The sequence below is a fragment of the Rousettus aegyptiacus genome, unplaced genomic scaffold, assembly GCF_014176215.1.
Source record: "Rousettus aegyptiacus isolate mRouAeg1 unplaced genomic scaffold, mRouAeg1.p scaffold_m13_p_17, whole genome shotgun sequence".
Classification (NCBI taxonomy): Eukaryota; Metazoa; Chordata; class Mammalia; order Chiroptera; family Pteropodidae; genus Rousettus; species Rousettus aegyptiacus.
Genome location: NW_023416292.1, coordinates 2871736 through 2896645, shown reverse-complemented (window position 1 = coordinate 2896645; position 24910 = coordinate 2871736). Strand labels below are relative to the sequence as shown.

The window sequence follows — 24910 nt, the reverse complement described above, 5'->3', positions numbered from 1 at the left end:
TTACGGATCAGGGAAAATAGCAAGAGAATCAGCTTTCTGATACTGAAGCAACAGCCAATGTACTATTCATATTTTTGAACAGGAACAAGGTTCTCGTGTGTCCCATGAAATCTGCTCCTGTCATGTTGACCCTTTCAGATTCCAAACATGTTGTTCTGCCAGTAGATGATGACTCCGACTTAAACGTGGTTGCATCTTTTGATAGGCGAGGGGAATATATCTATACAGGAAACGCAAAAGGCAAGGTAAGCCTAGAAGCAGGTGAAATAAGCTTTTTTAGACAGCCTGTGAAATTGGCTCACTTCATGTCTACTTGTGTGACTTCCTTTGAATTTCTTTTAGCCCTGCACTAAGCATGCCTCCTGCCTGTGGCAAAAGTAGCCTATTCTCTCATGCTTAATATCATTTCTGTTCTTTGAATTTAGATCAGTCAGAGATTATGTGGCCTAGAAAAAGATGGAAGAGCCTTTACTTGATACTGCTAATGAAGGGCCATTACTAAATTATAAAATTTTAAAGTTATAAAATGAAATACTGCTGATAAAAATGTCTAGTTCTGTAAATATTATTTAATTCATGCCAGCCGAATCTATAGTTTTGTGAAGTAAGAAGTCAGGTTAGGTGAACTTTAAGGTTCCTTTTAAGCTTACAGTTTGTAGTTGTGTTAGGCACCTTGATTTTCTTTTTTTTTTTTTCTTTTTTTGACTGAAGCACATGAGCTAGTAGACTTTCATGGCTACTTTAGAAAGTAGCAATTTTTAAAAATTGTGATTAAAAACACATAAAATACAACATAAAATTTACCATCTTAATCATTAAGTGTACAATTCAGTGGCACGAAGTACATTCCCATTGTTCTGCAACCATTACCACCATGTACTCCAGAAACTGTGCTCATTAATAATACATAACTCCCTATACCTTAACTCCCCTCCTCCCCCCCAGTCTGTGGCAACCATTCTATTTTCTGTCCATAAATTTGGCTACTCTAGGTACCTCATATAAGTGGACTATTTGTCTTTTTGTGACTGGTTTATTTCACTTAGTATAATGTTCTTAAAAGTCATCTATGCTCAACATGTGCCAGAATTTCCCTCTTTTTCAAGGCTAAATAATATTCCATTGTACGTATGTACTACATTTTGTTTGTTCATTCATCTACTGATGGATACTTGGGTTGCTTCCATTTTTTGATTATTGTGACTAACGCTAACCATTACATTTTAAGAGTAGATTAAGACACCATTCTTTATTTGAAGTAAAAGACAATAATTAATCAGGTTGAATACATGGGAATAGAGATATTTATGTTTTCACCCAGTCTCTGCCCACTTTTAGAAACAGAAGCCAGCTCTAATTATTGTATGTTATCAGAATACTTACTTTGTTTTTCTCTTTTAAACTTTAGATTTTGGTCCTAAAAACAGATTCTCAGGATCTTGTTGCTTCCTTCAGAGTAACAACTGGAACAAGCAATACCACAGCCATTAAGTCAATAGAGTTTGCCCGGAAGGGGAGGTGAGACCTTATCTTTTTAGAGATAGTTTTAAAATTGAGTAGGATGCAAAAATACATTGAAATTCACAGTTTTTATATATCAAACTTAAATTTTTGAAGAAGTATACTTAAAAAAATAATTATTAAAATCTGTCACTATCTGGATCTTAAGTTCATAAAATTTACTGTGTTGAACCAGCATTCACTTCTTTATCTGAAGGTTAACAGGAAGCTCCTTTACAGAAAGGGGGTATCTGAGAGGTATGTGCTTAGAACCAAAATTCCTGGCACGTGATTAGCACTGGGTAAAGATTAGCTATTATTATAATCAGAATTGTCACATAAGTCACATAGTAGCTGAGCATATATTTTGCTCACATAAAGCCTATTTACCTTTTTAATTTTAGATTTTTTTTTTCTGGTAAGTTTGGTTACCCAGCTAGAAGTTGATTTCTCAACAGAAACAAGAAGAAATAGGTTGTCAGTAAGAGAGGTAACAGTCATCCTGTTTCATATAGGAACACTTGTACATGCTTAGGGGACATTCATGTTCAAAGTTCTCTTGAATTGAGAAAATGTTAGTCAGTGAAGTCTGGAAGAAAGTAGTGAAATAACTTATTTTAGACAAATTTCCAATGTCATTACAGTAAAAGGTTGATCATTTTAAAATGAAATAGTTTATGAACTCATGAAGAAGAATATATCCTGTATAAAATAGGCCAGAGATATTAAGTATTTATATACATTTAACTGTATGCTTATGAATTCAGCAAGCTGGTTTCAATTTAGAGGTCTAGGTTCCAGGATACACAAGAAGTATAAAACATTCTCGCTTCAAATTAAATTTTGGTGTGGAAGGTGACAAGTAGACATATAAATATTCAGGTCTATTACTTAGATCTTTACTCAGTCTCTCCCCAATTTGTTAGTTGTTTTATGGTACCGTTCCAAGTAACAGGTAGTAATAGAAAATGTTAACAGAAATAGATTTTTGACCTCTGGTGTTGATATTTTCTCCTTTCTGTAGTTGCTTTTTAATTAACACAGCAGATCGAATAATCAGAGTTTATGATGGCAGAGAAATCTTAACCTGTGGAAGAGATGGAGAGCCCGAACCCATGCAAAAATTACAGGACTTGGTAAATAGGTGTGTATCACAACCTAGGAGAATATGTGATTAATTCACGACCTGGGCTCAGGTTCTAGTTCTCCTTTTGTACTTTCTTTGTTTTTTAGGACTCCGTGGAAGAAATGTTGTTTCTCTGGGGATGGGGAATACATAGTAGCAGGTTCAGCCCGGCAGCATGCCCTTTACATCTGGGAGAAGAGCATAGGGAACCTGGTGAAGATTCTCCACGGGACGAGAGGTGAACTCCTCTTGGATGTAGCTGTGAGTAGAGTGAGAGGTTTGTTGTTGTTGCTTAAGTAATGCAGAAAATTTTAGATTCATTCTTAGAACTGATTTTTCTTTCCTTCATTAAATTTAGTGGCATCCTGTTCGACCCATCATAGCATCCATTTCTAGTGGAGTGGTATCTATCTGGGCCCAAAATCAAGTAGTAAGTATTTTTCTGGTTTAGTTACTTTGACTAGATACCTAGTCTTTTTATCAAAGAATTTTACCAATAGTAAGCTAAAACTTACCTTATTTACTTTCTTTTGCATGTGTTTCTTATAGTCTAATTAAATAGATTCAGTGCATCCAGCTCTACTTATTTTGATGGGACCATCTTGGGTCAAAGCTGCTTTATTAGCTGTTTTCCAGTGAAAAAGTCTAGTGGACTTTGTTATATTTTTCTATTTCTTATCTGAGTTAGATTTTTCTTTTATTTTCAGCTTCGTTTCTGTTTTACATCTTGGTTTTATTTTGAACACCTTTAATTATATTTGTTGTAATCAATGTATTCATAAGAAAATTTAACATTTACCCCAGACTTAGATCTTAAAAAGATTAAAGGTAGCAGTTGTTTATGAAAGAACTATAGTTAATAATAACTGAGAATGTTTAAAATAGGAAATACCATAAGATAGTAAAATCTATAGATAACCTAATTTTTATTATCTCCCAAATTTGATTTCAGAATTCTGAGTTGCTTTCATGTTCAGATCTTTCATTTATATCATTGATGTTTAGATTATAGACTGTTTTTTTCTCATATGGTTAAGCAGTATATTTTGTTTTTGTTGCATAGGAAAATTGGAGTGCCTTTGCACCAGACTTTAAAGAGTTGGATGAAAATGTAGAATATGAGGAAAGGGAATCAGAGTTTGATATTGAAGATGAAGATAAAAGTGAGCCTGAGCAAACAGGTAATATTTCTCAGTTGCAGATAGTATTTCCTAAAGGAGAAAGGATTGCTTTATTCAGTATTCACATTCTTAAAATTTGTGTTGAAAATTTATTTCATCACTTATTCTGAAATGTCACTTTTCTCACTGAGGCATTAACTAAGGACTGACATGGACATTATTACTAGAGTTCAGCAGCTCTCAACTTTTCACTTTGTATTTCCTGAGTAATTGCATATGATTAAATGAGGAGTTAACTGCAGCACTTATCAAAGTACCCACACATGTGTGCACATATGTATCATGTATTATCAGCTCCTTTGTCAATAAGGTGAAAGTAAAGAACCTGGGCTCTGGAGTCAGACTGCTTTGAGCAAAATACTTATTCTTTAAACTTGAATGTTCTCATCTGTAAAATAGTGGTAATAATGAAACTACTTTTTAGGGTTGTGGGGAATAAATGAGATAACTCATGTAAAGTGCACAGTATAGTGCCTAGGTATGATGGGCATTCAGATGTTAATTTCCGTTATGATTATGATCATTGATATTTTTACCTCTTCTGAAATGAGAAGAAACTCTTTGATAATCAAAATTTGACTTTTTATCCTTTTGATTCTAACACAGGGTTTTATATCTAGTAGGAGTCAGAGTGTGTGAATGCTTAGTTTACCCAGTTGGCTCTGTCAGTGAATAATTTATGACCGTTGGGCCTCTTGATGGGTGCCAGGAATTAGGGAACTGGGATTGAGGTTGGTTCTTTCTAGCTTGAAAATGCTGGTCCCCATTTTGTGATACTAGGTAACGTACATGCCTCGTGTTTTAGGAGGACCAGTAGAGATGCAGCGTGTTCTGGGCTGTATTGGTATTATTGGATTATGTTCTGTGAAGCCTTCCCAGACTTTCATATTAGTTGTTCCTTTTCATCTCCTTAGCACACTGCACATACCTTTACTGTAGCACTTACTGTGTTGAATTCAAATGATCCATTTGTGTCTGTCTGTCCAATTAAGACTATGAAGCTTTTACTGAAGAAATGTTTTCAACTTTTTGATCATCACTCTAGATTCAGTGCATGTGATAGAAATTCAGCACGTGCTTGTTGAATTATTAAGTAAAATGAACCATTTGGTTTTCCTCCTTTGTTTCTTCTGAATTTCAGTTTATGAGAATCGTTGAGCTATAAATGAAAAGCAGGTTTGCACTTCTCATACCTCTGCTGTGATTCTGTCCTGCAGGGGCTGATGCTGCTGAGGACGAAGAAGTGGATGTCACCAGTGTGGACCCTATTGCTGCCTTCTGCAGCAGGTGAGCCATTGGCGGGGCCTGGGCCTCAGGACTCCATCTCTGGTATTGGACTTCTCCCTTTCCCTGCCTGGCCCTTCAGTCCCGTCTGCTTATTAACTCCAAGAGATAGTTGCTTTGGTGGATAAGAAATCCCTTCCTTTCTCCCCTGATAGAAAATCTTAAGAAACTAAAGTGATTCATTTATACCATTAAATTTAATACTGATTTTATTAATCATGTCCAATTTCCTTTTGGCTTTCTTAAAATTCTAGGTCCATATTTGTTCATATAGGTGATTCTGCCCTAGAGGAAGGGTTCATGGTTTAAGCAACTGTCTCCTCTTTTTTCCAATCCCTTGTCTGATCCTGTTCCAAATAGTGATGAAGAGCTGGAAGATTCAAAGGCTCTATTATATTTACCCATTGCCCCTGAGGTAGAAGACCCAGAAGAAAATCCTTATGGCCCCCCACCGGATGCAGTCCAAACTTCCTTGATGGATGAAGGGGCTAGTTCAGAGAAGAAGAGGCAGTCTTCAGCAGACGGGTCCCAGCCACCTAAGAAGAAACCCAAAACAACCAATATAGAACTTCAAGGAGTACCAAATGATGGTAAGAGCCACATCTTCTCTTTGCTGTCCAGCAGACACCACTTTTTACTCTGCAGCACAGCACAGCCTGGTAATTTCTTGTTTGGGTGATTTTATCTTAAAGGAGTTTCTCATGGTTGGGTTTTTTTTTTTTTTTAATATAATGCTTTATAGCTTTGTAATGATTTCATGTGCTTTCACTTCTCTTTTAAAATGGGGATATTCTGCCCTCAGTACCTTGCCTAAAATGATACACTGTAAGTCTTCTGACATCTGGCTCAGAGTTTGTTTCATGATGCCACTCTTCTCCCTGATCCCCTCCCTGAGATTTTATTAGATGATAAAGTACAAATCAGATTTGGACAATCTTTTCATTCTTCCTGCCTACTTTCGCAGTCTGACTCTGGAAGCCTTTATAACTGTATAGTAGAGTCAGGATTCTTACCCTGGTTTCTCTAGTTCCAAAGTCCATTTCCTTTCTGTTCTCACCTGACATTGTGCACATGTGCATTCCTTTTCTGCCTCTCCGTATATAGTATCAACGTGTCCTTTAGCTACTTTTTCAGTTTGGAGCTGCTGTGGCTTGGTGTGAATCAGATAGGCCATGTATGCCCTTTGGCCAAGCAACTATTTCTCAATTAGTGGCCATTCTTTTTATTGTTTTATTGTTTTCTCCTTGTATTAGTGGATCTGACACTCGGGTAATATTCTTTACTCATGGGTAGATGGCATGCTGTGTGCTTGTTTGGCGTGATGGGACTGGTAGCGTATGGATTTCTTTCCATGCCCATCTATCCTTTTACAGAAGTCCATCCACTACTGGGTGTGAAGGGGGATGGCAAATCCAAGAAGAAGCAAGCAGGCCGGCCTAAAGGATCAAAAGGTAAAGAGAAAGATTCTCCATTTAAACCGAAACTCTACAAAGGGGACAGAGGTTTACCTCTGGAAGGATCAGCGAAGGGTAAAGTGCAGGCGGAACTCAGCCAGCCCTTGACAGGTAAGGACACACTGGGAGCGCTGTCTGGCTTGCTTCGTGGCCTTGCTTTGTTCAGCCCTGACTCCATTTTACTGCAGCTTTATTTCCTTCCCTCTTTTTTCCCAGTGGCAGATACTGAGTTTTTAGCTGCTGACAAGGATAGGTTAAACCACATTTGACTTAATTCAGTGGCTCTTAACCTTGGTTTTATAAATAGGCTTTAAGTGGTCTACATTCCCCCGATGCTGTATGCAAAATATTATGTGAATATTTTTGTGGGGAAGGTGCCCTTACCTATCAGAATCCATGACCCAAAAAAGGGAAAGAACCCTGGTTTAATTCACTTCTTCAGTTTTATTTGCTCCTAGGTGTTGTATTTTGTTTGTTTTGATTTGTCTCAAATGAAAGTGCTAGACAGACAACCAGAAATATAAGCTTGCTTTATGTAGCCCCTGACTGTTTAACTGTAGCATCTCTTTTCTCTCTCTCTAAATTATTCAAATCTTAGAAGTTTTTCTCTCTCTCCCAGTAGTCTAGAATCAGTAATGATGTTGATAATATTGTCACATTAAGAAAGAAGATGAGAGTTTTTTTTTTTTTTTCAAACAGGAATACCAAAAAAGACAAACTATAGTACCTGTATAGCTTCTTAACTCCTAAGCCTTTTGAAACTTACTGAGTTTTCTCACTTCTGTAGGAATGAGGGATTTTTGTTAGGGGATGGAGAAGAGTTTGTTTCCTGTCAAATATTTAAATCTAGGCTAAATGGTCCCTTGTTTGGAAACTAGTAATCACAGTCTATTTCTATTCAAATGTTGGGTTTTGGAAACTTTTTGTTTTATATACAAGTACTGCTTAGTTAATACAGTACTCTCAATTTTCTGCAACTAGGTCAGTAGATTCAGACTGGCCTGATCAAATAAGTGGTTGTATTCAGCTTTTTTTCCTCTCTCTTTAACATTTTAACTTAAATGTGTTAATCCAAACGTGACGATGTGATGCACTAAAATGTGAAACAGAATTCCTTGTTTAAGTTTCACCTCAGATCAGTTAACCATTGTAAACATGAATTCTATAGAAAAGCTGAAGCAGATTCAGTTATCATTTTTGAGTATTCTGCCTCAAATTTGCTAGATACAGTTTTAGTTTTAGTTTGTCACAGCCCAGCACCATACCATTGAGCACCAGCATTTTTTCCTGTCAACAGTATTTATGGTGCTCCACTGATAATCAGTTACCACCTTCCTATTCAGTCCAGCTAAGGCTATGTCTGTATATATTTTTAAATAGTCTGGAAGAGTTACATGGGCATTGCTAGCAAAGATTGCAGATTAGTAATTGACTCACATAAATAAAAATGATCTACCTCCTACCTATAATGAGGTCACAACTCAAATCTAGGCCATAGTTTCTCTTAGTCAAAAAACAAAAACAAACAAACAAACAAAAAATGATCTTCCATAACCTACTTCTTGTACAAGCTGATGCCACTACAGAAGAAACACAATTTAAAATTTAAATAGATTTCCCTGGTCCAAGGAGCCAGAATACTTCGGGGTAACTTAAAATGTGGTCAAACATATTAAATTAATTGAAATGCTCAAGGACATAGTCTCCTAGCTTCTTCAAAACCTACCTGTAATTAATCATTTGCTTTGTTTTATGGTAAATAAACTATTTAAAGTTTTAAAATCTCAACATTTTTCTCTATCATACAGTAATTTCAGCTTTTAATTTTAATTGATGTGGCCACTAACAGTAACTAATATCTCTGTCATTTGCCAAACTAGGTTTCTGTCAAAGGCACCATGAAGTACTGTTAGGTTTTATGGCTCCGAGTACAACAGCGTTGGTGTTTCTCAGCTATGCTCTAAAAATGTCTAAATGGGAGTCAAAATCAAAATGTTGGAAAGACTCATCCCTAAAGGAACAGGTTGTTTTATTCACTAAAATTCTCAATATCCTGAATGTAGTTGCAGTGAACTATATGTAGAATACATATTTTAGTTTTGGTACAAGTTAGCATTTAAAAGCTCATTATCAAGGGCCTCATAGAAGTTTGTTTCCACGCACTTGGCTGACAAGGTCAAAGGAGACACTGACCTCATTAAAGAATAGAATTTATATCTTGGAATAGCAGGCTGCTTCACATTGGATTTTTATTTTCTACATTATTTTTATTAGGCCCTTGAGTTGATCAGCCTTAAATAGAGGCGACTGTTTTAACAGCTTCACCCTTTAAAAGGACTAGAGGAGACTTTCACAGAATAAGGCCAAGGCGACGATACATTTTCTGATAACATGCAGACAAAACAACTGCATAGATTACTGCAGGCATTTCATGATTTGTGTGCACGCACACTTCTCTCTGAAAGCTATTTGTCCTTCTGCCTGTTTTTTCTTCACTGACCTTGGTGCTTTGACCTTTACCTGAATGGAAATCTCAAAACTGAAATGGCCAGATTACACTCCAGAATGTGCTGAGGAGCAGGATCATTAAAGAACCCCAAAGGAGTATTGTGGTTTTGTTCCAAGACTTACTCAGAAGGGTTACATCCAACTTTATCCACTAGCTGCAGGGTGGTTTGGATCTTTGTGAAGGCTGCAACCCTGGGGGAGAGTGATGAAACAGGATCACAAATAACTCCATCAGAAGTCTCAGTTTCAGGACAACCCATCATATCTTTTGTATGGGATTCTTTGGGTAAGGATGGGGCTTCGTTCAGTAACCATGGTTGGCTTGGAGGGCCCAGAGCAGGCAAAGGCTGGCTGTCACATGCTCTTGATTTTCACATGGCCCCCTCAAGGCCACAGAGGTTTAAAACTGGCATTTTAGTCTCGTGTTCTTCCACACCTTGGAGATTTTCAGTAAAAAGCAGCATACAGTCATTGTAGATATCCACTAGATATTAAGAAATGAAATCTGATCCAGAATGCCAGAAGCCAAACCATCTTTAAAAATCAATACAGGTGCTCGCTTTAGCAGCATATACTAAAATTGGGACAATACAGAAAATGTTAGCATAGTCCCTGCACAATTATTTCTGTCTGTCTCTCTCTAATACACACACACACACACACACACAGAGTCCAGTTTGAGGATTATGTTTGTAGATTCAAGGTTTTGTGAACCTCCCCTCCCCCCAAATGCCCTAGTTTTGCATTAGAGCCAGATTATTTAAAGGCAGAATTATAGGTATAGGTTGTGTGTTACTGCTCAAATGAGATAAATGTAAATGTAACTGTTTGTTAATATTTGCAATTGAGTGGTTATTGAATAAACTGCTTGTAAGCCCTGAGTAGCCCTGACAAACCTGCTATTATTACCTGTTGCAACAGATTATGCATTTTAAGAGAAGATTGGAAGACATGTAGATTTATAGAAGTAATCTGGCCATCTGGAATCTAGGGCCAGAGAGAATTCTTCCCAATCAAACAGCTCATTAGTATTGGATAGCACCCGTGGGCCCACATGCATGAAGATACACTTTCTGTGATGAGTGAGGACCCATTAGTGGAGCTTGCTGAGGGTGCCTTTTTGGAAAGGCCAGATCAGTGTAACACCTACAGGTTCCCCACGATTACCTTATTACTTTCCAGAGGACAGTCCTCAGATTGGAAACTCAGATTGGTAGCACCAGTGTCCCCATTGCCCTCTGACTGCTCCAGGATTGCCTAAGAACTAGGGCTCCTTGGTAGTAAATATCATCAGTAGCAAGTGTGACAGAGTTGTGAGCTGTCACATAAGTGGTCCGAAGTCCTCATGAGCTGGTGTGCACTCGGGTCCGTTGGGGGTGGTAAAGACCAAAACAAGCAGAGGTGCTGCTTCTGGAGTGGACAGATACCACGAAGATTCCCTGCATTTTGGCCACTCACTGCCCCCCTGATGCTGGCCCATCACCCCGGGCCTCCGAACCACCTCCCAAATCTGTGATTGTTTTGAATGCTAGATAGTAAATGAGGGTATTTGTTCCTCTCTTCTCTTTTTAAAAAATGATCAGTGCGTCAAAGGCGAATATATGAATTCCTGCTAAAATCAGATGGCTAGTTGGATATTCTTTCTCATTCTTGGTGATCTGATTAGCTGACTAAGATAATGTTTGAAAATCAATACCCAGTATGTTGTTCTTAGGCCACTCTGGCTCAGGCTGCTGTTGGAAGGTACCAGTATAGCAGCCGTTCATCCTGAGCCGAAATTTTCTTAATTTTATATTATTGTAGATTGCCTTTGTGATGCAGCTAAATAATATGTATCCTTGGGGCAGATTTTTAAATAGCCTCCATGGAGGTCTTCTCTTGTCTGGCTGTTTCTCTGTATCTTGTCTTGCTCATAGTATTGATTGCTCTGGTTTTGGTTTGTTGATTTTGGTTTTCCTGTCTTGATATGGGCTTAAAATGTCAATATTGTGTTCATTTGTAAACTTAAAACTAGGTTGGTTAGGGTATCTGAGGGGATAGTCAGGAAAACTAGTCTTAAAGTGTTAAAGGCCTGATAGTAAGTCTTATGGAGTAGATCCTTTTATCTCAAGGTTTTTAAAAATCAACTCAGGAGATTAATTGTTATGTTTATATTGAGAGAGAGCTACATAACAGGTGTTAAATAAACTTTATCTTACTGAACTATGTATATAAAGTTTAAATTGGATTTTTATCAATGTAGCATCTAGGAGAGTTTGTAATTTGTTCTCAGGCAAATGGGAATATATATTTTTTATTGCCAGTTTTCATCTGTGCTTGAATTTTAAAAAATCAAGTTAAAAGCAAAGTTTATAAATGGGACTTTTCGTTCATAATTTGGACAGTTTCTTTAACCATTTTACCTTCAAATTGTATGTTCTCCCCCATTTCCAATGACATCTGGGAGGATTTTCTTCACCTTGTTCTCTTTTTACACTTCCTAGTTAATATTTCACAGCAGCCCATTTAAGGATGTCCCTCAGAGGTTGAACAGCTTCTATGGAATAATCAGGGAAGTGTTCATTCGATTTTACTATTGAGGTTGTTATTTATTGATCAGTTGTTGACACTTAGAAGTACCAACAGTAGTTTTCATTAACATTTCATCATATTTGGGATTCTAAGGTGATAAGAATGTTACTTCATGAACAGGGGTGCTTGGAAAAGCGTTCGTGGCTCACTGTTAATCATTTAGTGATTAATCAGTATATGCGAATGAAAGATGTAGTACCCTAGGATTTCTTTTCCTCTACTTATCACACTTTTTGGACTATAAATCATTGTTTAACACCTTGACACCTTGGAGAATGGTTAATTAGCAGCTTAGAAAATGTGTAGAACTCCGATCATTTTGCCTTATTTTCCCCTTTGGGGAAGTACGAGGAAGTGTGGGGTGGGGATTTTAGATTTGGATTATTGTTTCAATGAAGAGTAAGTGGGAGTTAGATTTAGTTTTAACTTAAAGGAGGGAAATTCTTAGTGCATGTGTGCTTGTCATGCATCATCTGGCATCTGTCAGTATTTCTGTCCTTATAAGAACTGGTCTAAGTTGATGCTAAAAGAAATCTTTTTGTGTGTAATCTTTTCAGCAGGGGGCGCAATCTCCGAACTGTTGTGAAGACCCTGGAAGTGCTTCTTCGTTCTTCCCCATTTTTCCATCATGTGGCCTCTGGACACTGTGGTCAGTCATTTGAGATTGACTTTAATTTAAAACAAAGGCCTCTGCTTCTCACCCAGGAGGTGAAAGGAGTGAATTTTATGTTCGAATGAAGAAGTGAATTATGAAAGAAGAGTATACGTCCCTTCCCTTTCAAGCATAAGTCCAAATAGGCTCTCAGGAATGAAGATTTGTGAAGACATCAAATGGGAATTTGACTCATTTAAACTTTAATACTGAGTTATGTTGCTGGAGAAGAGATACTTGTTTTACTCATCTAATTTTATTGTACCCAGCATCATTTTGACCTGTCATTTGTTTTCTCCTTCTATCTGCTTTCCATCCTCAGTGCATGTTTTTGAGTGACTTCTTCTTATGTGAAATTCTGCTACAAGTATCCTAGGAAACCTTCTGTCGCATATTCTTGCTTCCATTTTGAAACTTACCCTTTCACCAGATACCTCCTATATTTCTATATTGTGTACAAAGGATGGGCAGAAAAGAAAGTGCTTGAAAGATTTGAAATTTTCAGAAACGGAAGAAAGATAAGAAAGGCCCCTTTTTCCTAACATACCCTTTGCCCAAGAAACTGGGCTATAAGAGGGTCAGGGTTTTTCTTTGTTTTCCTTTCATTGCATGAGTTTCCCTCCAGTACTGGTTCCTTCTTCACTAATCATGGTTTTTGAGGATAGTTTCATCTGTCTCCAGCAAAGAATCATCAATAGTTTATATTGTTTTACCTGTGCTGGCTTCCAGAGATGGAAACGAACCAAGGTGTTTCTCAAGCTTCTTTTTGATTGGGGTGGGGGAATCTATGCAAGGACTAAAGTAGAACCGTCCAAAATCAAAGCAGCAGCAACACAGTTCAAATCACAGATCAAGGAACAAATTTTTTTTTTTTTATCATTGCTTGTGGAGTTCTGTCCTTCCATCAGTCATCACATTTTTCCCTTCTTGTATTCATGCTCCTTTTCCTTAAGACGTTTCAGTCACTTCCTTTCTGTGAAAGGTTGCTTAGCTTTTTAAAAAATTTTTTACTTTTTGCTTTTGCTGTTCTTTTATATAAAAAGTAGCAGATTGGATGGATGTGTACATTAGGCATTTGAAATTCTCTGAAAATCCAGAGTAAAATAAGTGTGGGGAGGGCTCACTGGCCTCTCTGAGTAGAGCTTTTAGCTGACCAGAAGTGCTTACCTGGATCGTCATTTTCACAGTATTTTCAAAGGAGAGTTTAAACACTGTGCTTATTGTGAAATCTCTGTCAGCTGGTGGGTGCTCCTATAGGTAGCCAAACAAGTTGATTACCTTTTGGATTTTAGGATAGAAATCAAATTAGAACACATCAGTAAGAGCCTCTTTCTCCTGTTCCATCTTTTAGAACCAAAATTCAGTAGTTGAAGTAAGAGCTCTCCCTGAGTCACTTGCAACATTTCTGTGTTTTTAGATGCCACTACTTTTTCCTCAAATGCTCATTTTGTGAATTTCATATTTCATCTCAGACCAGTGGCCGAGGTTAGTAGGTGGCTCACTAACATATTTTTGTTTCACGGACATTACTTCCATTCCCTGCTCCTGTACACTGCAGTCGTGTACAAACTGTACGATGCAAAGGTTTCTGCCTTATTTCCATGTGCAAAGTAGCTTGGTGTCTCCTACCTGTGCATTTGGATATTTATGCTCTGTCCACCTCCTAAATTGGCTGCTGAGAAAATCAACTTCAGCCCTGTCAGATTGTCCCTGGCAGCAGCTGCTAATAATTATTTATGCTTCTGGAGTTTTTACCAGCTCCTAAAACCTGTGCCATTTTGGTTTGATTTTCTAAATTTGTACAACATGTGCATATTCTCTTCTTCCTTTTGTCATCTCCCCTATTTTGTTTTTTTTATGTTCTGTAGTTTTGTACAAGCCTTGAGTACTTCTTGCTGAAGCTTTACTGCTTTGTAAATAAAATTGGATGTTTATTAAAGAACAGGTATAGATGTTTTTTGTAGACACTAACCACTTCTGAAACTCACCTGCAATTTTGCCTTGTGTGACAGAAAATGCAGCTTCCTGTGCTGATGTCAGATCTTTGTATGGAAATATAGAGCTGGGAGGGGTGGGGTATGTCAGGTGGTCCAGACTTCTGCTTCATTATAAATGAACAAGTCAAACAAGAAGTTGGTGTTAAAAAGATCATCTAGGAATGATCTCTCTTTCAATTCTTCAACTCTGTTTAAGTGTGTGTAACTACTCAGTAGAGGCAACAGTGCGAGGAGGTCTTCTGGAGGTTACAAAAACACATGTGAGGAGCCTTCTGCCTTCCGAGGAGCTTTCTTAACGCATAAATAGTTAAATTCCTCTTTACTTAATTAATTCAAGTTAATACTCTCCTTCCCCCGCCCTAGATTAAATAGTTTAAAAACCCACTGAATACTCATTGTCTCTAAAAAATAAGATGTTTCATAAAGTCTATTTAAGTTGTTGATTTTACTCATCAACTCCATCTACTTATTAATCTTTTCTGTTATGTGACAGAATTTGTTGCTGACATCATAGCTGTTTCATAGCAACCTTGGCCCAAGTGAGAGATGAGCTCCTCTGTTCTCTAGGGCAAACAGAGGGGCAGGGAGATATGCCTCCACTCCCCCAGAAAACACCTTCGGTGTCCTCGGGAAGGAAGTGTGCCTAGAAGGGGGAGAGGAGCTGCATTTAATTTTGCCTGTCTTGCTGATAAACATTTGGATTCTACAAGGGCCCTTGTCTTCATGACTTTTCTATTTAAAATTCCTTACACATGAGCTGTACAAGTGTTTTCCTGTACATTGGATCATTTGATGCTCAAGGTGACCTTCCTGAAATAGGCAAGGAGGTCTTAATTTACAAAGGAGAAAGTAGAAATAGAAATGCTAGAAGGATAAGTCACTTGCTTCTCAGTCCAGAGTTCTTAATCCTTTTTATAGATGGTTTAGGAGCATTTAGAGTCACTAATAACTTAATTCAAGTTAATCCCCTCCTTTTTTTAAGACTTGGTATTTTATTTCTTACTTGGTCAGATTTAACTGGCTTTTTGAAACCCTTTAAATTATATCCTACAATTGGGATGGGAAGGGAAAGGGTGAGGAAAAGTCTAGCTTCACTCTGCATTTGAGGTAATTTGGAAATTCACTTTAGCTTCTGAAGTCATTTTATCTTTGTCTTCCCAAGAGGTGGAATTAAATTCATTAAAAGGATGTGGAAAGAATGGAGAGTGGTAAGGTGGTAACTAACAAGCAGAGATGGTAAAGCAGCAACATTATGACTTCTTTTCCTGCCCCGTGGCCTCACCTGTTGATAAGGACTGGATCGTGGTTTAAGTGGCGGTATTTTATTGACAATGCATCACATCTTCTGACTTTGAAGGATATACCATGTTGAAGGAATTGGGTCATGATATCGTAGAGAATCCACTTGGAATACCTCGGGGTGCTGACTGAGGGTGGTGAAATGCTTACTGAGACATGACGACTCTAACCACCGGTTTCATCCTTGGGAGCCTGGTGTTGGCTATGTATCTGCCTTTGGCGGTGACTTTACCGAAAACACTGGCCATCCCTGAGAAGCTGCAGGAAGCTGTGGGCAAAGTAATTATCAATGCCACAACCTGTACTGTCACCTGTGGCCTTGGCTATAAGGAGGAGACTGTCTGTGAGGTGGGCCCCGATGGAGTGAGAAGGAAGTGTAAATCTCAGCGCTTGGAATGTCTGACCAACTGGATCTGCGGAATGCTCCATTTCACCGTTCTCATAGGGCAGGAATTTGAGCTCAGCTGTCTGAGTTCGGACATCCTGGATATTGGGAAGGAAGCTTTCCGGTTTACTTGGAGACTTGCTCGGGGTATCATCTCAACTGATGATGAAATCTTCAAGCCCTTCCGAGCTAGATCTCACTTTGTGAAGTTTCGGTCTACTCAGGAGTATGACTCTGGGACCTACCGGTGTGATGTGCAGCTGTTAAAAAACTTGAGACTCGTCAAGAGGCTCTATTTCGGGCTGAGGGTTCTTCCTCCTAACTTGGTGAACCTGAATTTCCATCAGTCCCTTACTGAGGATCAGAAGTTAGTAGATGAAGGCCTGGAAGTGAATCTGGATAACTATTCCATGCCGCACCGTCCACCATGGGAAAAGAAGGTGGCTATAGCCTTGGGAGTAGGAGTTGCCAGTGGAGTGACTGGCACTGTGTTGGTGAGCACCGCCTTGTACAGTGGACTGAGGGTGATCTACAGCAGTACCAGCCTTATGGCCTTACAGGCCTGGCTCCCAAAGGGCTGGCTGCTCAGGAAGCCAAGCTAGTTTTTCGGGGGAGTGTTCTGACTGCCTGATTGTGGATAGGCAGAGATGGAGGGCTTCCATTGCCAAAAGAGTGGAAGATGTGTAGAGAGGCAACAGTGGTAACTGTGGGCAATAATCTCTTCTTTGTTTCCCAGATGGATCTCTTCCTGATCTTCCCTGCCCACTAGGTACCCAGGAAAGCTGATTGCAGGCATCTCTCTACTGCTGGGAAGAATTCTTCCCCAGCTTGCATTCATTTTCTACCTTTTACAACTTGTATGCTTGCCCACCTCCTCCTTTCTTCTTAGCATAATCATGTAGAAGGATATATTAATAGTTTTTTTAGTAAAAATATTTTTTCCTCTTCAATAAAAATAATTGACAGCTGTATGGAGACCTAACCTTTTCTGCTCTTTAGTTAAAAATGTCTTCCATTTGTTTAAATTGTCCCATAATCAATCTGGCTTTTATTTTCCTCAAGTTTCTTAGAACAGACGTTGAACGAATTGTTTTGTAGTGATGGCATATGCCCATGTGTGCCAAAGCTGAAGTGATTAGTAATGACAACTGACTCAGTATGTAATAGATTGTCACTAAATGTTAATAATTGATCTGCCCTTCCCCGTACTCCCCAGGTGAGCCCTCTGTGTTCAGTGTTAAATCAATTCCTGGCGAAACACTCGAGTCTTCATCTGGTAGGTTTCCCCTGAACAGTTCCTTGGCTTGCTCCCTGCTTCTGTTCCTCTAGTTTTTTCAACAGCCTGAAGCTTGTGTTCCTGGGAAGGTCAAGTGTTATTGGTTTCTCAGAGCAGCCAAGACCCTTAAGGGAGGACTAGTGTGTACCTTCCTCCATGGGAAATTCAATCGTAAGACCCTCAGAGGCTGTTCAGACTGAGATAACTGGGTTGTGGAGCCATTAGGGAAAAGGCTCTGGGATACCAGCTGAGCTAATTCTATTGAGAGAATGATAGCATTTCCTCCCCTCACTTTTCTCTATCAGAGGAGGTAGCAGAAACCAGGACTTGGACCAGTGGGTCTCTCCTCTAGCTGTGTCTGAGTCACGTGGGTGAGCTTTTTAAGATTCCAGAGCCCCAACTCTGAGGACACTAATTTGGTTATCTTTCTAAATAATACTGAATCACTTGAAAGCCAGTCATAGACTCTGTGACCTTTTAGTCCTACATGATGTATGTGTCATAAGGGCATTCTCCTGTGTAACTGCAATGTCTTCATCACATTAAGAAGTGAGCAATTCCATAATCTGACATAAGTTGATATTTTCCCCAATTTCTGAAACCTTAGAGCTTTTTAATTTTTTATTCAGAATCAAATGAAGGGTAACATACTACATTTGGTTGTTTGTCTTACAACAGACACCATGCTATTTTTGTTGTTTTTCATGACATTGATTTGACTGAAGAGTCAAGTGAAGCCAGTTTTGTCTTGGATAGTGTCCCACAATCTGGATTTGCCATTATTTCCTAATAATTAGGTTCTGAGGAATGAATTTTGAACATTGTGACAAGAACCTGACTAAGTGGTGATATGTACTTCTTTCATCACTTCAGGAGGCACAAGATGTCCGGATGACCCACTGTTGATGATAGATCTCTCCAGATATGTATATATTTTTTCTTTTGTAATTAATAATCTGTGGGGTGATGCTTTGTGGTTTTCTAGAAACCGTTCATAAACATTTTAGAATCCATTTACGATCCTTGCCTTATTACTACATGTTGGGGATTGCAAAATGGTAATTTTTAAAATTATCACTTCCATATTTATTAGCCTGCATTTTTCTGTAAAGAAAAACTACTTTTTTTGAGGTCTCAATGGATTCTTTATTAATTAACTTTAATTAGTTTCAAGTATACAGTACATTGGTTAGACAGCTATACAGTTTGTAAAACGATCCCCTCAGTTGCTCCCCCCCTCCCTGACCCACCACCGAGCCAACGTATTAATACTAACTGCATTCCCTATGCCGTGCTCCCCATCCCTGTGACCATCCATCACCTACTAATTTGTACCTCTTTAACCCTTCACCCCATTCTCCCAGCCCCCCAAACCCTCCTCCCCTCTCTCCGTCACCAAATTGTCCACTATATTCGTGTCTGTTTTTGAGTAGTTCTTTTTATTCCTTAGATTCCGCATAGAAATGAAATCATATACTGTTTATCTTTCTTTGTCTGACTTAAATACCTTCTAGGTCCATCAGAGCAATATCTTTTTCTTTCCCCTTCCTTTTTGTCTGTGTGTGTCTTTTAATCTGAAGTGAGTCTTCTGTATTTTTTCTTCTTAAAGAAGTCCCTCCAACATTTCCTGTAATGCTGGCTTGGTGGTGATACAGTCCTTTAGCTTATTTTTGTCTGGGAAGCCCTTTATCTGACCTTCCAGTCTAAATGATAGCTTTACTGGATAAATTATTCTTGGTTATAGATCCTGGGTCTTAAACCTATCGAATATTGTTTCCCAAGTCCTTCTGTCCTGCATAGTGTCTTTTGAGAAATCAGCTGCCAGTCTTATGAGTGTTCCCTTATAAGTAGTTATTTGTTTTTCTCTTGCTGCTTTTAATAGTCTTTCTTTGTATTTAACCTTTGGCATCTTCGTTATGATGAGTCTTGGTATGGTCCTCTTTGGATCCCTGATTTTGGGAATTCTCTGAGTTTCCTGGGGTTTTACACCCATTTCCTTCACCAGGTTAGGGAAGTTTCCCATCATTATTTCTTCAACAGCTGTTCAAGATCTTGATTTTCTTGGATATTCAGACCCTTAATAATGTCTCATATGCTCTTTAAATTATTTTTATAGTCCTGGCATCTCATCTCTTGCCATTCTGCTTGTGTGTCCTTGGCTTTCCCATCCTCTAGATAGGACATTTGATCCTTTTCTTTATTCAAGTTGTTTATTCCCTTGTTTATTCCATTTAATATACTTCTCATCTCAGGTAATGTGTTCTTCATTTCAGACTGGTTCCCTTTTATAATTTCCATTTCCATTTTTATGTTTTTTATCTCTTTATTGAAGTTCTCACTGAATTTATCCAAACTTCCCAAAAGTTCATTGAGTATCTTTATAACCGGTGTTTTGAACTCTGCACCTGTTAGATTACTTGACTTCATTCTATCTGGATCTCTGTTCTGTTCTCTCATATGGTTTCTGCTTCTTTGTCTTCCCATTTTGTCTGCCTTTCTGTGTCTGTTTCTATGTACTAAGCAAAGCTCCTAAGTCTCCCAGTTTTATTAGTGCGGACTTGGGAAGTAGGTGTCCTGTGACACAGTCCTGAGAGGGGGTCAGTTGCAAGTCAAACTTAGCCCAAGCCTCTACCCCTCCGGGGCCACCTGTTAAGATTCAGCAAGCAAACCACAGATGCTGTGCTTATAGTTGCCTCAAAAGGCCACACCAGAAACTAAGGCCAGCTGCCTCCAGTGTAAGTCTAGGTGCTGCTCAGCAAGGAGCACCTGACTCGCTGAGGATACACCTGGATGTGGCTTGGGTGGTGCCTGAGTTGGCATAGGCGGGGTTTCAGGGAATCCTTCAGGTGGAGCAACCTCTGTTATCCAGTTTGATGATGACAGGGCTATGGCTGCGCTGTGTCCGCACACTGGGAGGGGGGAGGGCTCAACAGGGAACAATGGATACCGCCGGCACTTCTGTACCGAGCGAATCTCGCCTCAGTCCTCACTCCGACAATGTCTTCCTGTAAGTCCCTGGTGCCCCCTGCGCACAGCTGAATCAGCACTGGTGCTCAGAGCGAGCAGGCCTGTCACTGTAAAAATCCGTTCATGGACGCAGCCCCTTTAAGAGGCGTCTGCTACTGCCGCAGCCCCCGTCTCACTCAGCTGCTCGAGACCCGGCAGCCCCGCGTCCTCGCCCCATCCTACCTTCTGCCATTGCAGGGTGCTTTCTTGGATTTCTCCCTAGTTGTATGGCTTGTTCATCTAGATCTCAGGTGATTTTTTTCCTTGTTGTTTGCCCCTTGTTTCTGTCACAACTTTGATTTGGTTGCCAGAGGGGTGAACAGAGCCTCTATCATCTATGCCAATTTTTTTGGTCTCCCTCAGAATCTCTTTTTTATTTGGTGAATTATATATAGTCCATTACTGTAGTCAGGTTTTTGATGCTTAAATTGTCCCTTATTTTGACCAGTAGGAGTCCCTTCAAGCCAGCCCTTTTGTCCTTGTGATGTGATCTCATTGGACTTGGAGCATCTCATTGCTTTCTAGAACAGCATGACGTCTCAGATCCACATTTGGACTTTGCTGTCTTCAAACCCGAATGTGCTGTCTCTTCAGGGGGCTCTGGCTCCTTTGAGTGGGGGGAGTCGTACTGAGAAACCACGGGTGCTAGATGTGCTTATCGCCACTGTGGAGTCACTGCTTCTAGGCCCTTTCAGCGCCCTAGATTGTGTGTGTGTGTGTGTGTGTGTGTGTGTGTGTGTGTGTGTGTGTGTAAATTATGAGCTCAAAGTATCTCTATTTTGCTGAAGCTTTATAAGTGATTCTGATTCATAGAGAAGTTGAGAACCCCTGGCCTAGGCCCACGCACACGTAGTCTTTACTCTTGCCCTGATGTTGCAGAGTTCTCGCACTTTCCCCACACCCTTCTCCTCATTATTTCTACCTCAGAGGGGGTGGATTTCAGAAGATCTGGATTCCGCTCCAGTGTCTGCTAAAGACTGTGTCTTGGAGCAAGCCGTTGACCCTTTGTAGTCTTCATCTTTAAAAACATATGATTGTGAGGATCAAATGACATCCTGTGAATAAAAACTGAAGTTCATAGTTCAGCAGGGTTATCGATGATGCATATTAGTTTAGTACTAGACAATTTGCTGAAGCAGTCAGGAGAGAGCTTGCCATTCTTTAAAAGAAGTCCGTAAAGTGATACCTTAGTTGGTAATGAACTCAACATTGCATCACTGAGAAGGGAAGAGGACTGGAGTACAGATGGGAGAGACTGAGATTCAAGAAGAGCCTAATTGCTTCTCCAGCAAGCCAGTGGTCAAGCATGGATGGAATATTGTACAGCTCTAGGATTATAGCCCTCTGTGCCCTTGAATTTTGACTTTGAGGGTGCCATGAGATTGAACAAGGAAGAAAACAAAACACCTTTAGAAATATTGGTAAAGACCCAAACCCAGTTCGGATCATTGAATTCTGTAAGGTCAAGGAGATGCTGAATGGACTAAAATTTAGGTTTTAGAGTGGCTAGTGCTCCCAGCAGCCCCTTTGGGTACAAAGTAGAAAGGATGAGCCTGTTGTGTTATCATGCTGAGCCCTTCTGGGGGCTTGCTGTGAGCCTGGGTTTCTGCTGAACAGGCCCTGGGCTCATGGCTAATCAGCAAGTAGTGGGGCCTCTGCTTGCCTCCATCTCCCTTGCCCCTGACAAAGCTTGTGGGTACCGTCAGCATGGAACCCGACCAACTTCATACCAAAAGAATGGAATACTTACAAGGCTGCACAAGTGTATCACTGAAGATGTCTCAGGTACAGTGTGTATTTAATAGATGTTGGATGCATGAGAGGATGTTGCAGCCAGAAACTGACAAGAAATTCAAATTCTTTCTGCTGCTGTCAGCAGAGAGTATAGGTACCTTTCCACCAGGTAGGGGTCACTGTATTTTCAGGGAGAAGACTTCCTTTTGGTACAGTTGAGTCAATACTTCCAATGTCCTAAATCTCAGGGCACTGTTATTGCCCATTGTATTAGTAAAGCCAGCCCAGTCTAGCAAAATGCCTTCATGCACGGCTTAGGCCTGCCTTAAATTCTCTTGGGCTGATTTTTTTACCCCTCCCAGGACTGAATGAAGCAGTATGGACTGTATGCAGTGACTTCCTTAGAGTTGCCTGGGTGAAGAAAGGTGAAGGTAATGGATCAAAGACCCCAGGGTTAGGGAACAGGACAAGGTGTGCATCAGCCATATGATAAAAACAACTGGTGCCAGCTGCCTCAGCAGGTCGAAAAACCATCTTTATTTAAGAACTGCTTGCTACCAGAGTCACTAACTAACTACCATTACAAGAAGTACAAGAGAGACAGACTAGAGGCCAGTGGGAGTGGTTCCATTTGAACAAAAAACGAGTCAAGTCAGTGGTCCAATAAAGCCCTATGCCTTGCCCCACCGGGAGATTTTCTAAGCTCTGCAAGGCCCTGGATGGGGTGGGTGAGTTGGAGTCCAGGAGGCTAAGGCAGGGTGCACCCCAACTAAGGGCGCAAGGCTTCCTGGGGCTCTAAGGCAAAGCTACCTGACCCATTTTTCTTCCTCCTTAGTCTCCCTCTACTGTCCTACCTTCCCAAAGCCTATGACCATGTATATACAGCTCCCAGGCACCTTCTTCCATGGAGCCCTTTCAAGTCCCTTAAAAATGCCCATCTAATCCCTTAGGCCACTTCAGGAGCCTCAAGCCCAGGTTTGCGTACACTACTAACCTTGTTATACAGAAGAACCCAGGTGGCAGTCAATTCTGAGACCAGGAAGAGTCCTTTCGCTGGAGAAGAGATGAAGTGGATAAAACATCCTTAGCCAGCTTGGGCTCTTGTCCAGAGCATGAACTGGGTGGCTCCTGGGATTGCCAAGAGGCAGTGAGTGTTTGCTGGGAAAGCGCTTGGGTGAGCCTTCTCGCTGTGTGACTGTGACTGCACTGCAGGGGCCACAGCAGATGGTTGCTCAAAGACTCTTCCTGTGCTGCGCACCTTTTGATTCTAAGAATCTTAGCCCTGGAAGGACGCCTACAGCATCTCCCTACCCCTCCAGTCTTCACCTAACCTAGACCCCAGAGCTACAGCTATCAAAATTCCTTAAAGTCCCCTAAAAAAAAAGAAAGAAAGAAAGAAAGAAAGAAGCCTCTTACTATGCCAGGGCCTCATTGCAGGAGTTTTTCTGATGTCTAACCTCAGACTCAATTTTGTCAAAAGAAACTCTCCTCCCCTTTATAGCTCTCCTGTTCCCTGGCACCGTCAGGTATCATTTGATGCCCTGAATGAAAGGAGACAGACCGCCTGACCTTGCCCAGCCCCGAGACTCCATCCGGAGAGAGCTGCCCTTCTTGAGGACGAGGTATACATCGGGCCATCAGAGCAGCAAGGACCAGGTAGTAGCCAAGGCCATGAAGAGCCCTGCAGGCTGAGCTCAAGTGTACTCACAACAGAGAAACTGTCTCCCCGGGCCCTGAAGTGGTGTCCGCAGGCCAGCTCAGTCCCTAGTCCTCAAGGCACTTACTGGCCACTAAGCTGTGGGGTACAGTACTTAGTTTATGGCTATCCCCCCTGCTGCCCCTCGGGCTTGGAGTGAGAGAAATCCAGAATCAAGTCATGACCAGCAGGGGTGAGCCCCACTGAACTATGCCAGCCCTTCCAAGCAGAAATGAAAATCAGGGGCCCCTTGGGCAGGAAGGGACTCTGAGAAGCCATCTACTCTCTTCTGCCTCCTTGGAAACTCCTGTACAAGTCATCCCAAGAGGCTATTCCGTTTCACAAGCTTGCATGTCCTCAGGTCACCTACAGTCTTAATAAACCTGAGTTCTACCTAAAGTCTCTGGCTACGAGAATATCATTTTAGTTCCATTGTGTCCCTGCAAACAAATCCTACCTGCACAGTGGTTAGGTTTTCCTGGAGCTATTTTCCTAGTTTGAACCTCTTCTTGGCTTCCCGGCAGGCCTGCCTTCCTCCCCTTTGCTAATAAGCCTCATTAAAACTAAGACACTTGGTCTTGTCTTTTGCCTCAAGCAAGCTTAGGGACTGCAGCCTCCAGCTGCACCGGTTAGGTGCTGTGCCAAACCAGCTCATCCCTTTTGGCCCAGCACCTAGACACCTGTCCCCTGTTCCCCCTGATGCAGCCCAAGGCAGTGAGGACAGAATCAGCTAAACTTTGGAAGAAGGTTTCTGATTTTGAGCATACCCTTCCTGTTGGAGCTAGGCGCAGCCAAACCACAGCTGGGAGGTGGGTGAAGCACAGATGCTAGGCCAAGTTCGGGGGCCCTGTAATGGGAGATTGGTCTCATAGCTGAGCCCCCAGCACCTTGGATCGGGGGATGGACAGAAGCAGGTGAGGAGGGTGTAATCGGATGGCTCCCAGGGAGGCAGTCCTGGGCGGGGGTGGGGTGGTGGGTATAGTGGTGGCAGGAAGAGGAAGTGTGAGCTTACATTTTTAAAAAAATTGTAGTGGGTGAAAATATCAACATAAACCTGCCCAGGAAAATAGAGCAGGAGCTAAAAGTTTAAAAAACCATAGCAAAATAGAGCTGTAACTGTAAACTACAGAAACCAGGCTCAGGGCGCCAATCCCCTCCAAGATGGCCATCCCACTGCTCCCCGATATCCAGGGCCACTTGTCAGAGCGTGGGCATTGGGGTTTCCTGGTTGTGCCACCACT

At 40.7% G+C, this 24910-nt stretch overlaps 2 protein-coding genes across 6 annotated transcripts in view; both read left to right on the top strand.

Annotated features, from left to right (window-relative positions):
* The window catches only part of RBBP5 (RB binding protein 5, histone lysine methyltransferase complex subunit), a 33906-nt gene extending 19691 nt beyond the window's left edge, over positions 1-14215 (top strand). Inside the window, exons 5-14 of one of the 5 annotated variants that reach the window (XM_016140549.2) lie at positions 83-245; positions 1409-1518; positions 2525-2644; positions 2734-2887; positions 2985-3056; positions 3690-3807; positions 5025-5094; positions 5452-5681; positions 6465-6542; positions 12185-14215. In XM_016140549.2, coding sequence (XP_015996035.1) covers positions 83-245; positions 1409-1518; positions 2525-2644; positions 2734-2887; positions 2985-3056; positions 3690-3807; positions 5025-5094; positions 5452-5681; positions 6465-6542; positions 12185-12210 — 1141 coding nt within the window. In that variant the 3' untranslated portion in view covers positions 12211-14215. The other 4 variants (XM_016140542.2, XM_016140535.2, XM_016140529.2 and 1 more) reach the window with 4 other exon arrangements.
* Positions 14216-14316: 101 nt separating this feature from the next.
* On the top strand, positions 14317-18442 carry TMEM81 (transmembrane protein 81). Its single transcript, XM_016140562.2, has one exon. The coding sequence runs from the start codon at positions 15729-15731 to the stop codon at positions 16557-16559; it is 831 nt and encodes a 276-aa protein (XP_015996048.1). The 5' UTR covers positions 14317-15728; the 3' UTR covers positions 16560-18442.
* Positions 18443-24910: the final 6468 nt, after the last annotated feature.

Excerpts from the sequence above, each read along its gene's own strand:
- TMEM81 (XM_016140562.2), top strand. The coding sequence starts at position 15,729 with ATGACGACTCTAACCACCGGTTTCATCCTTGGGAGCCTGGTGTTGGCT.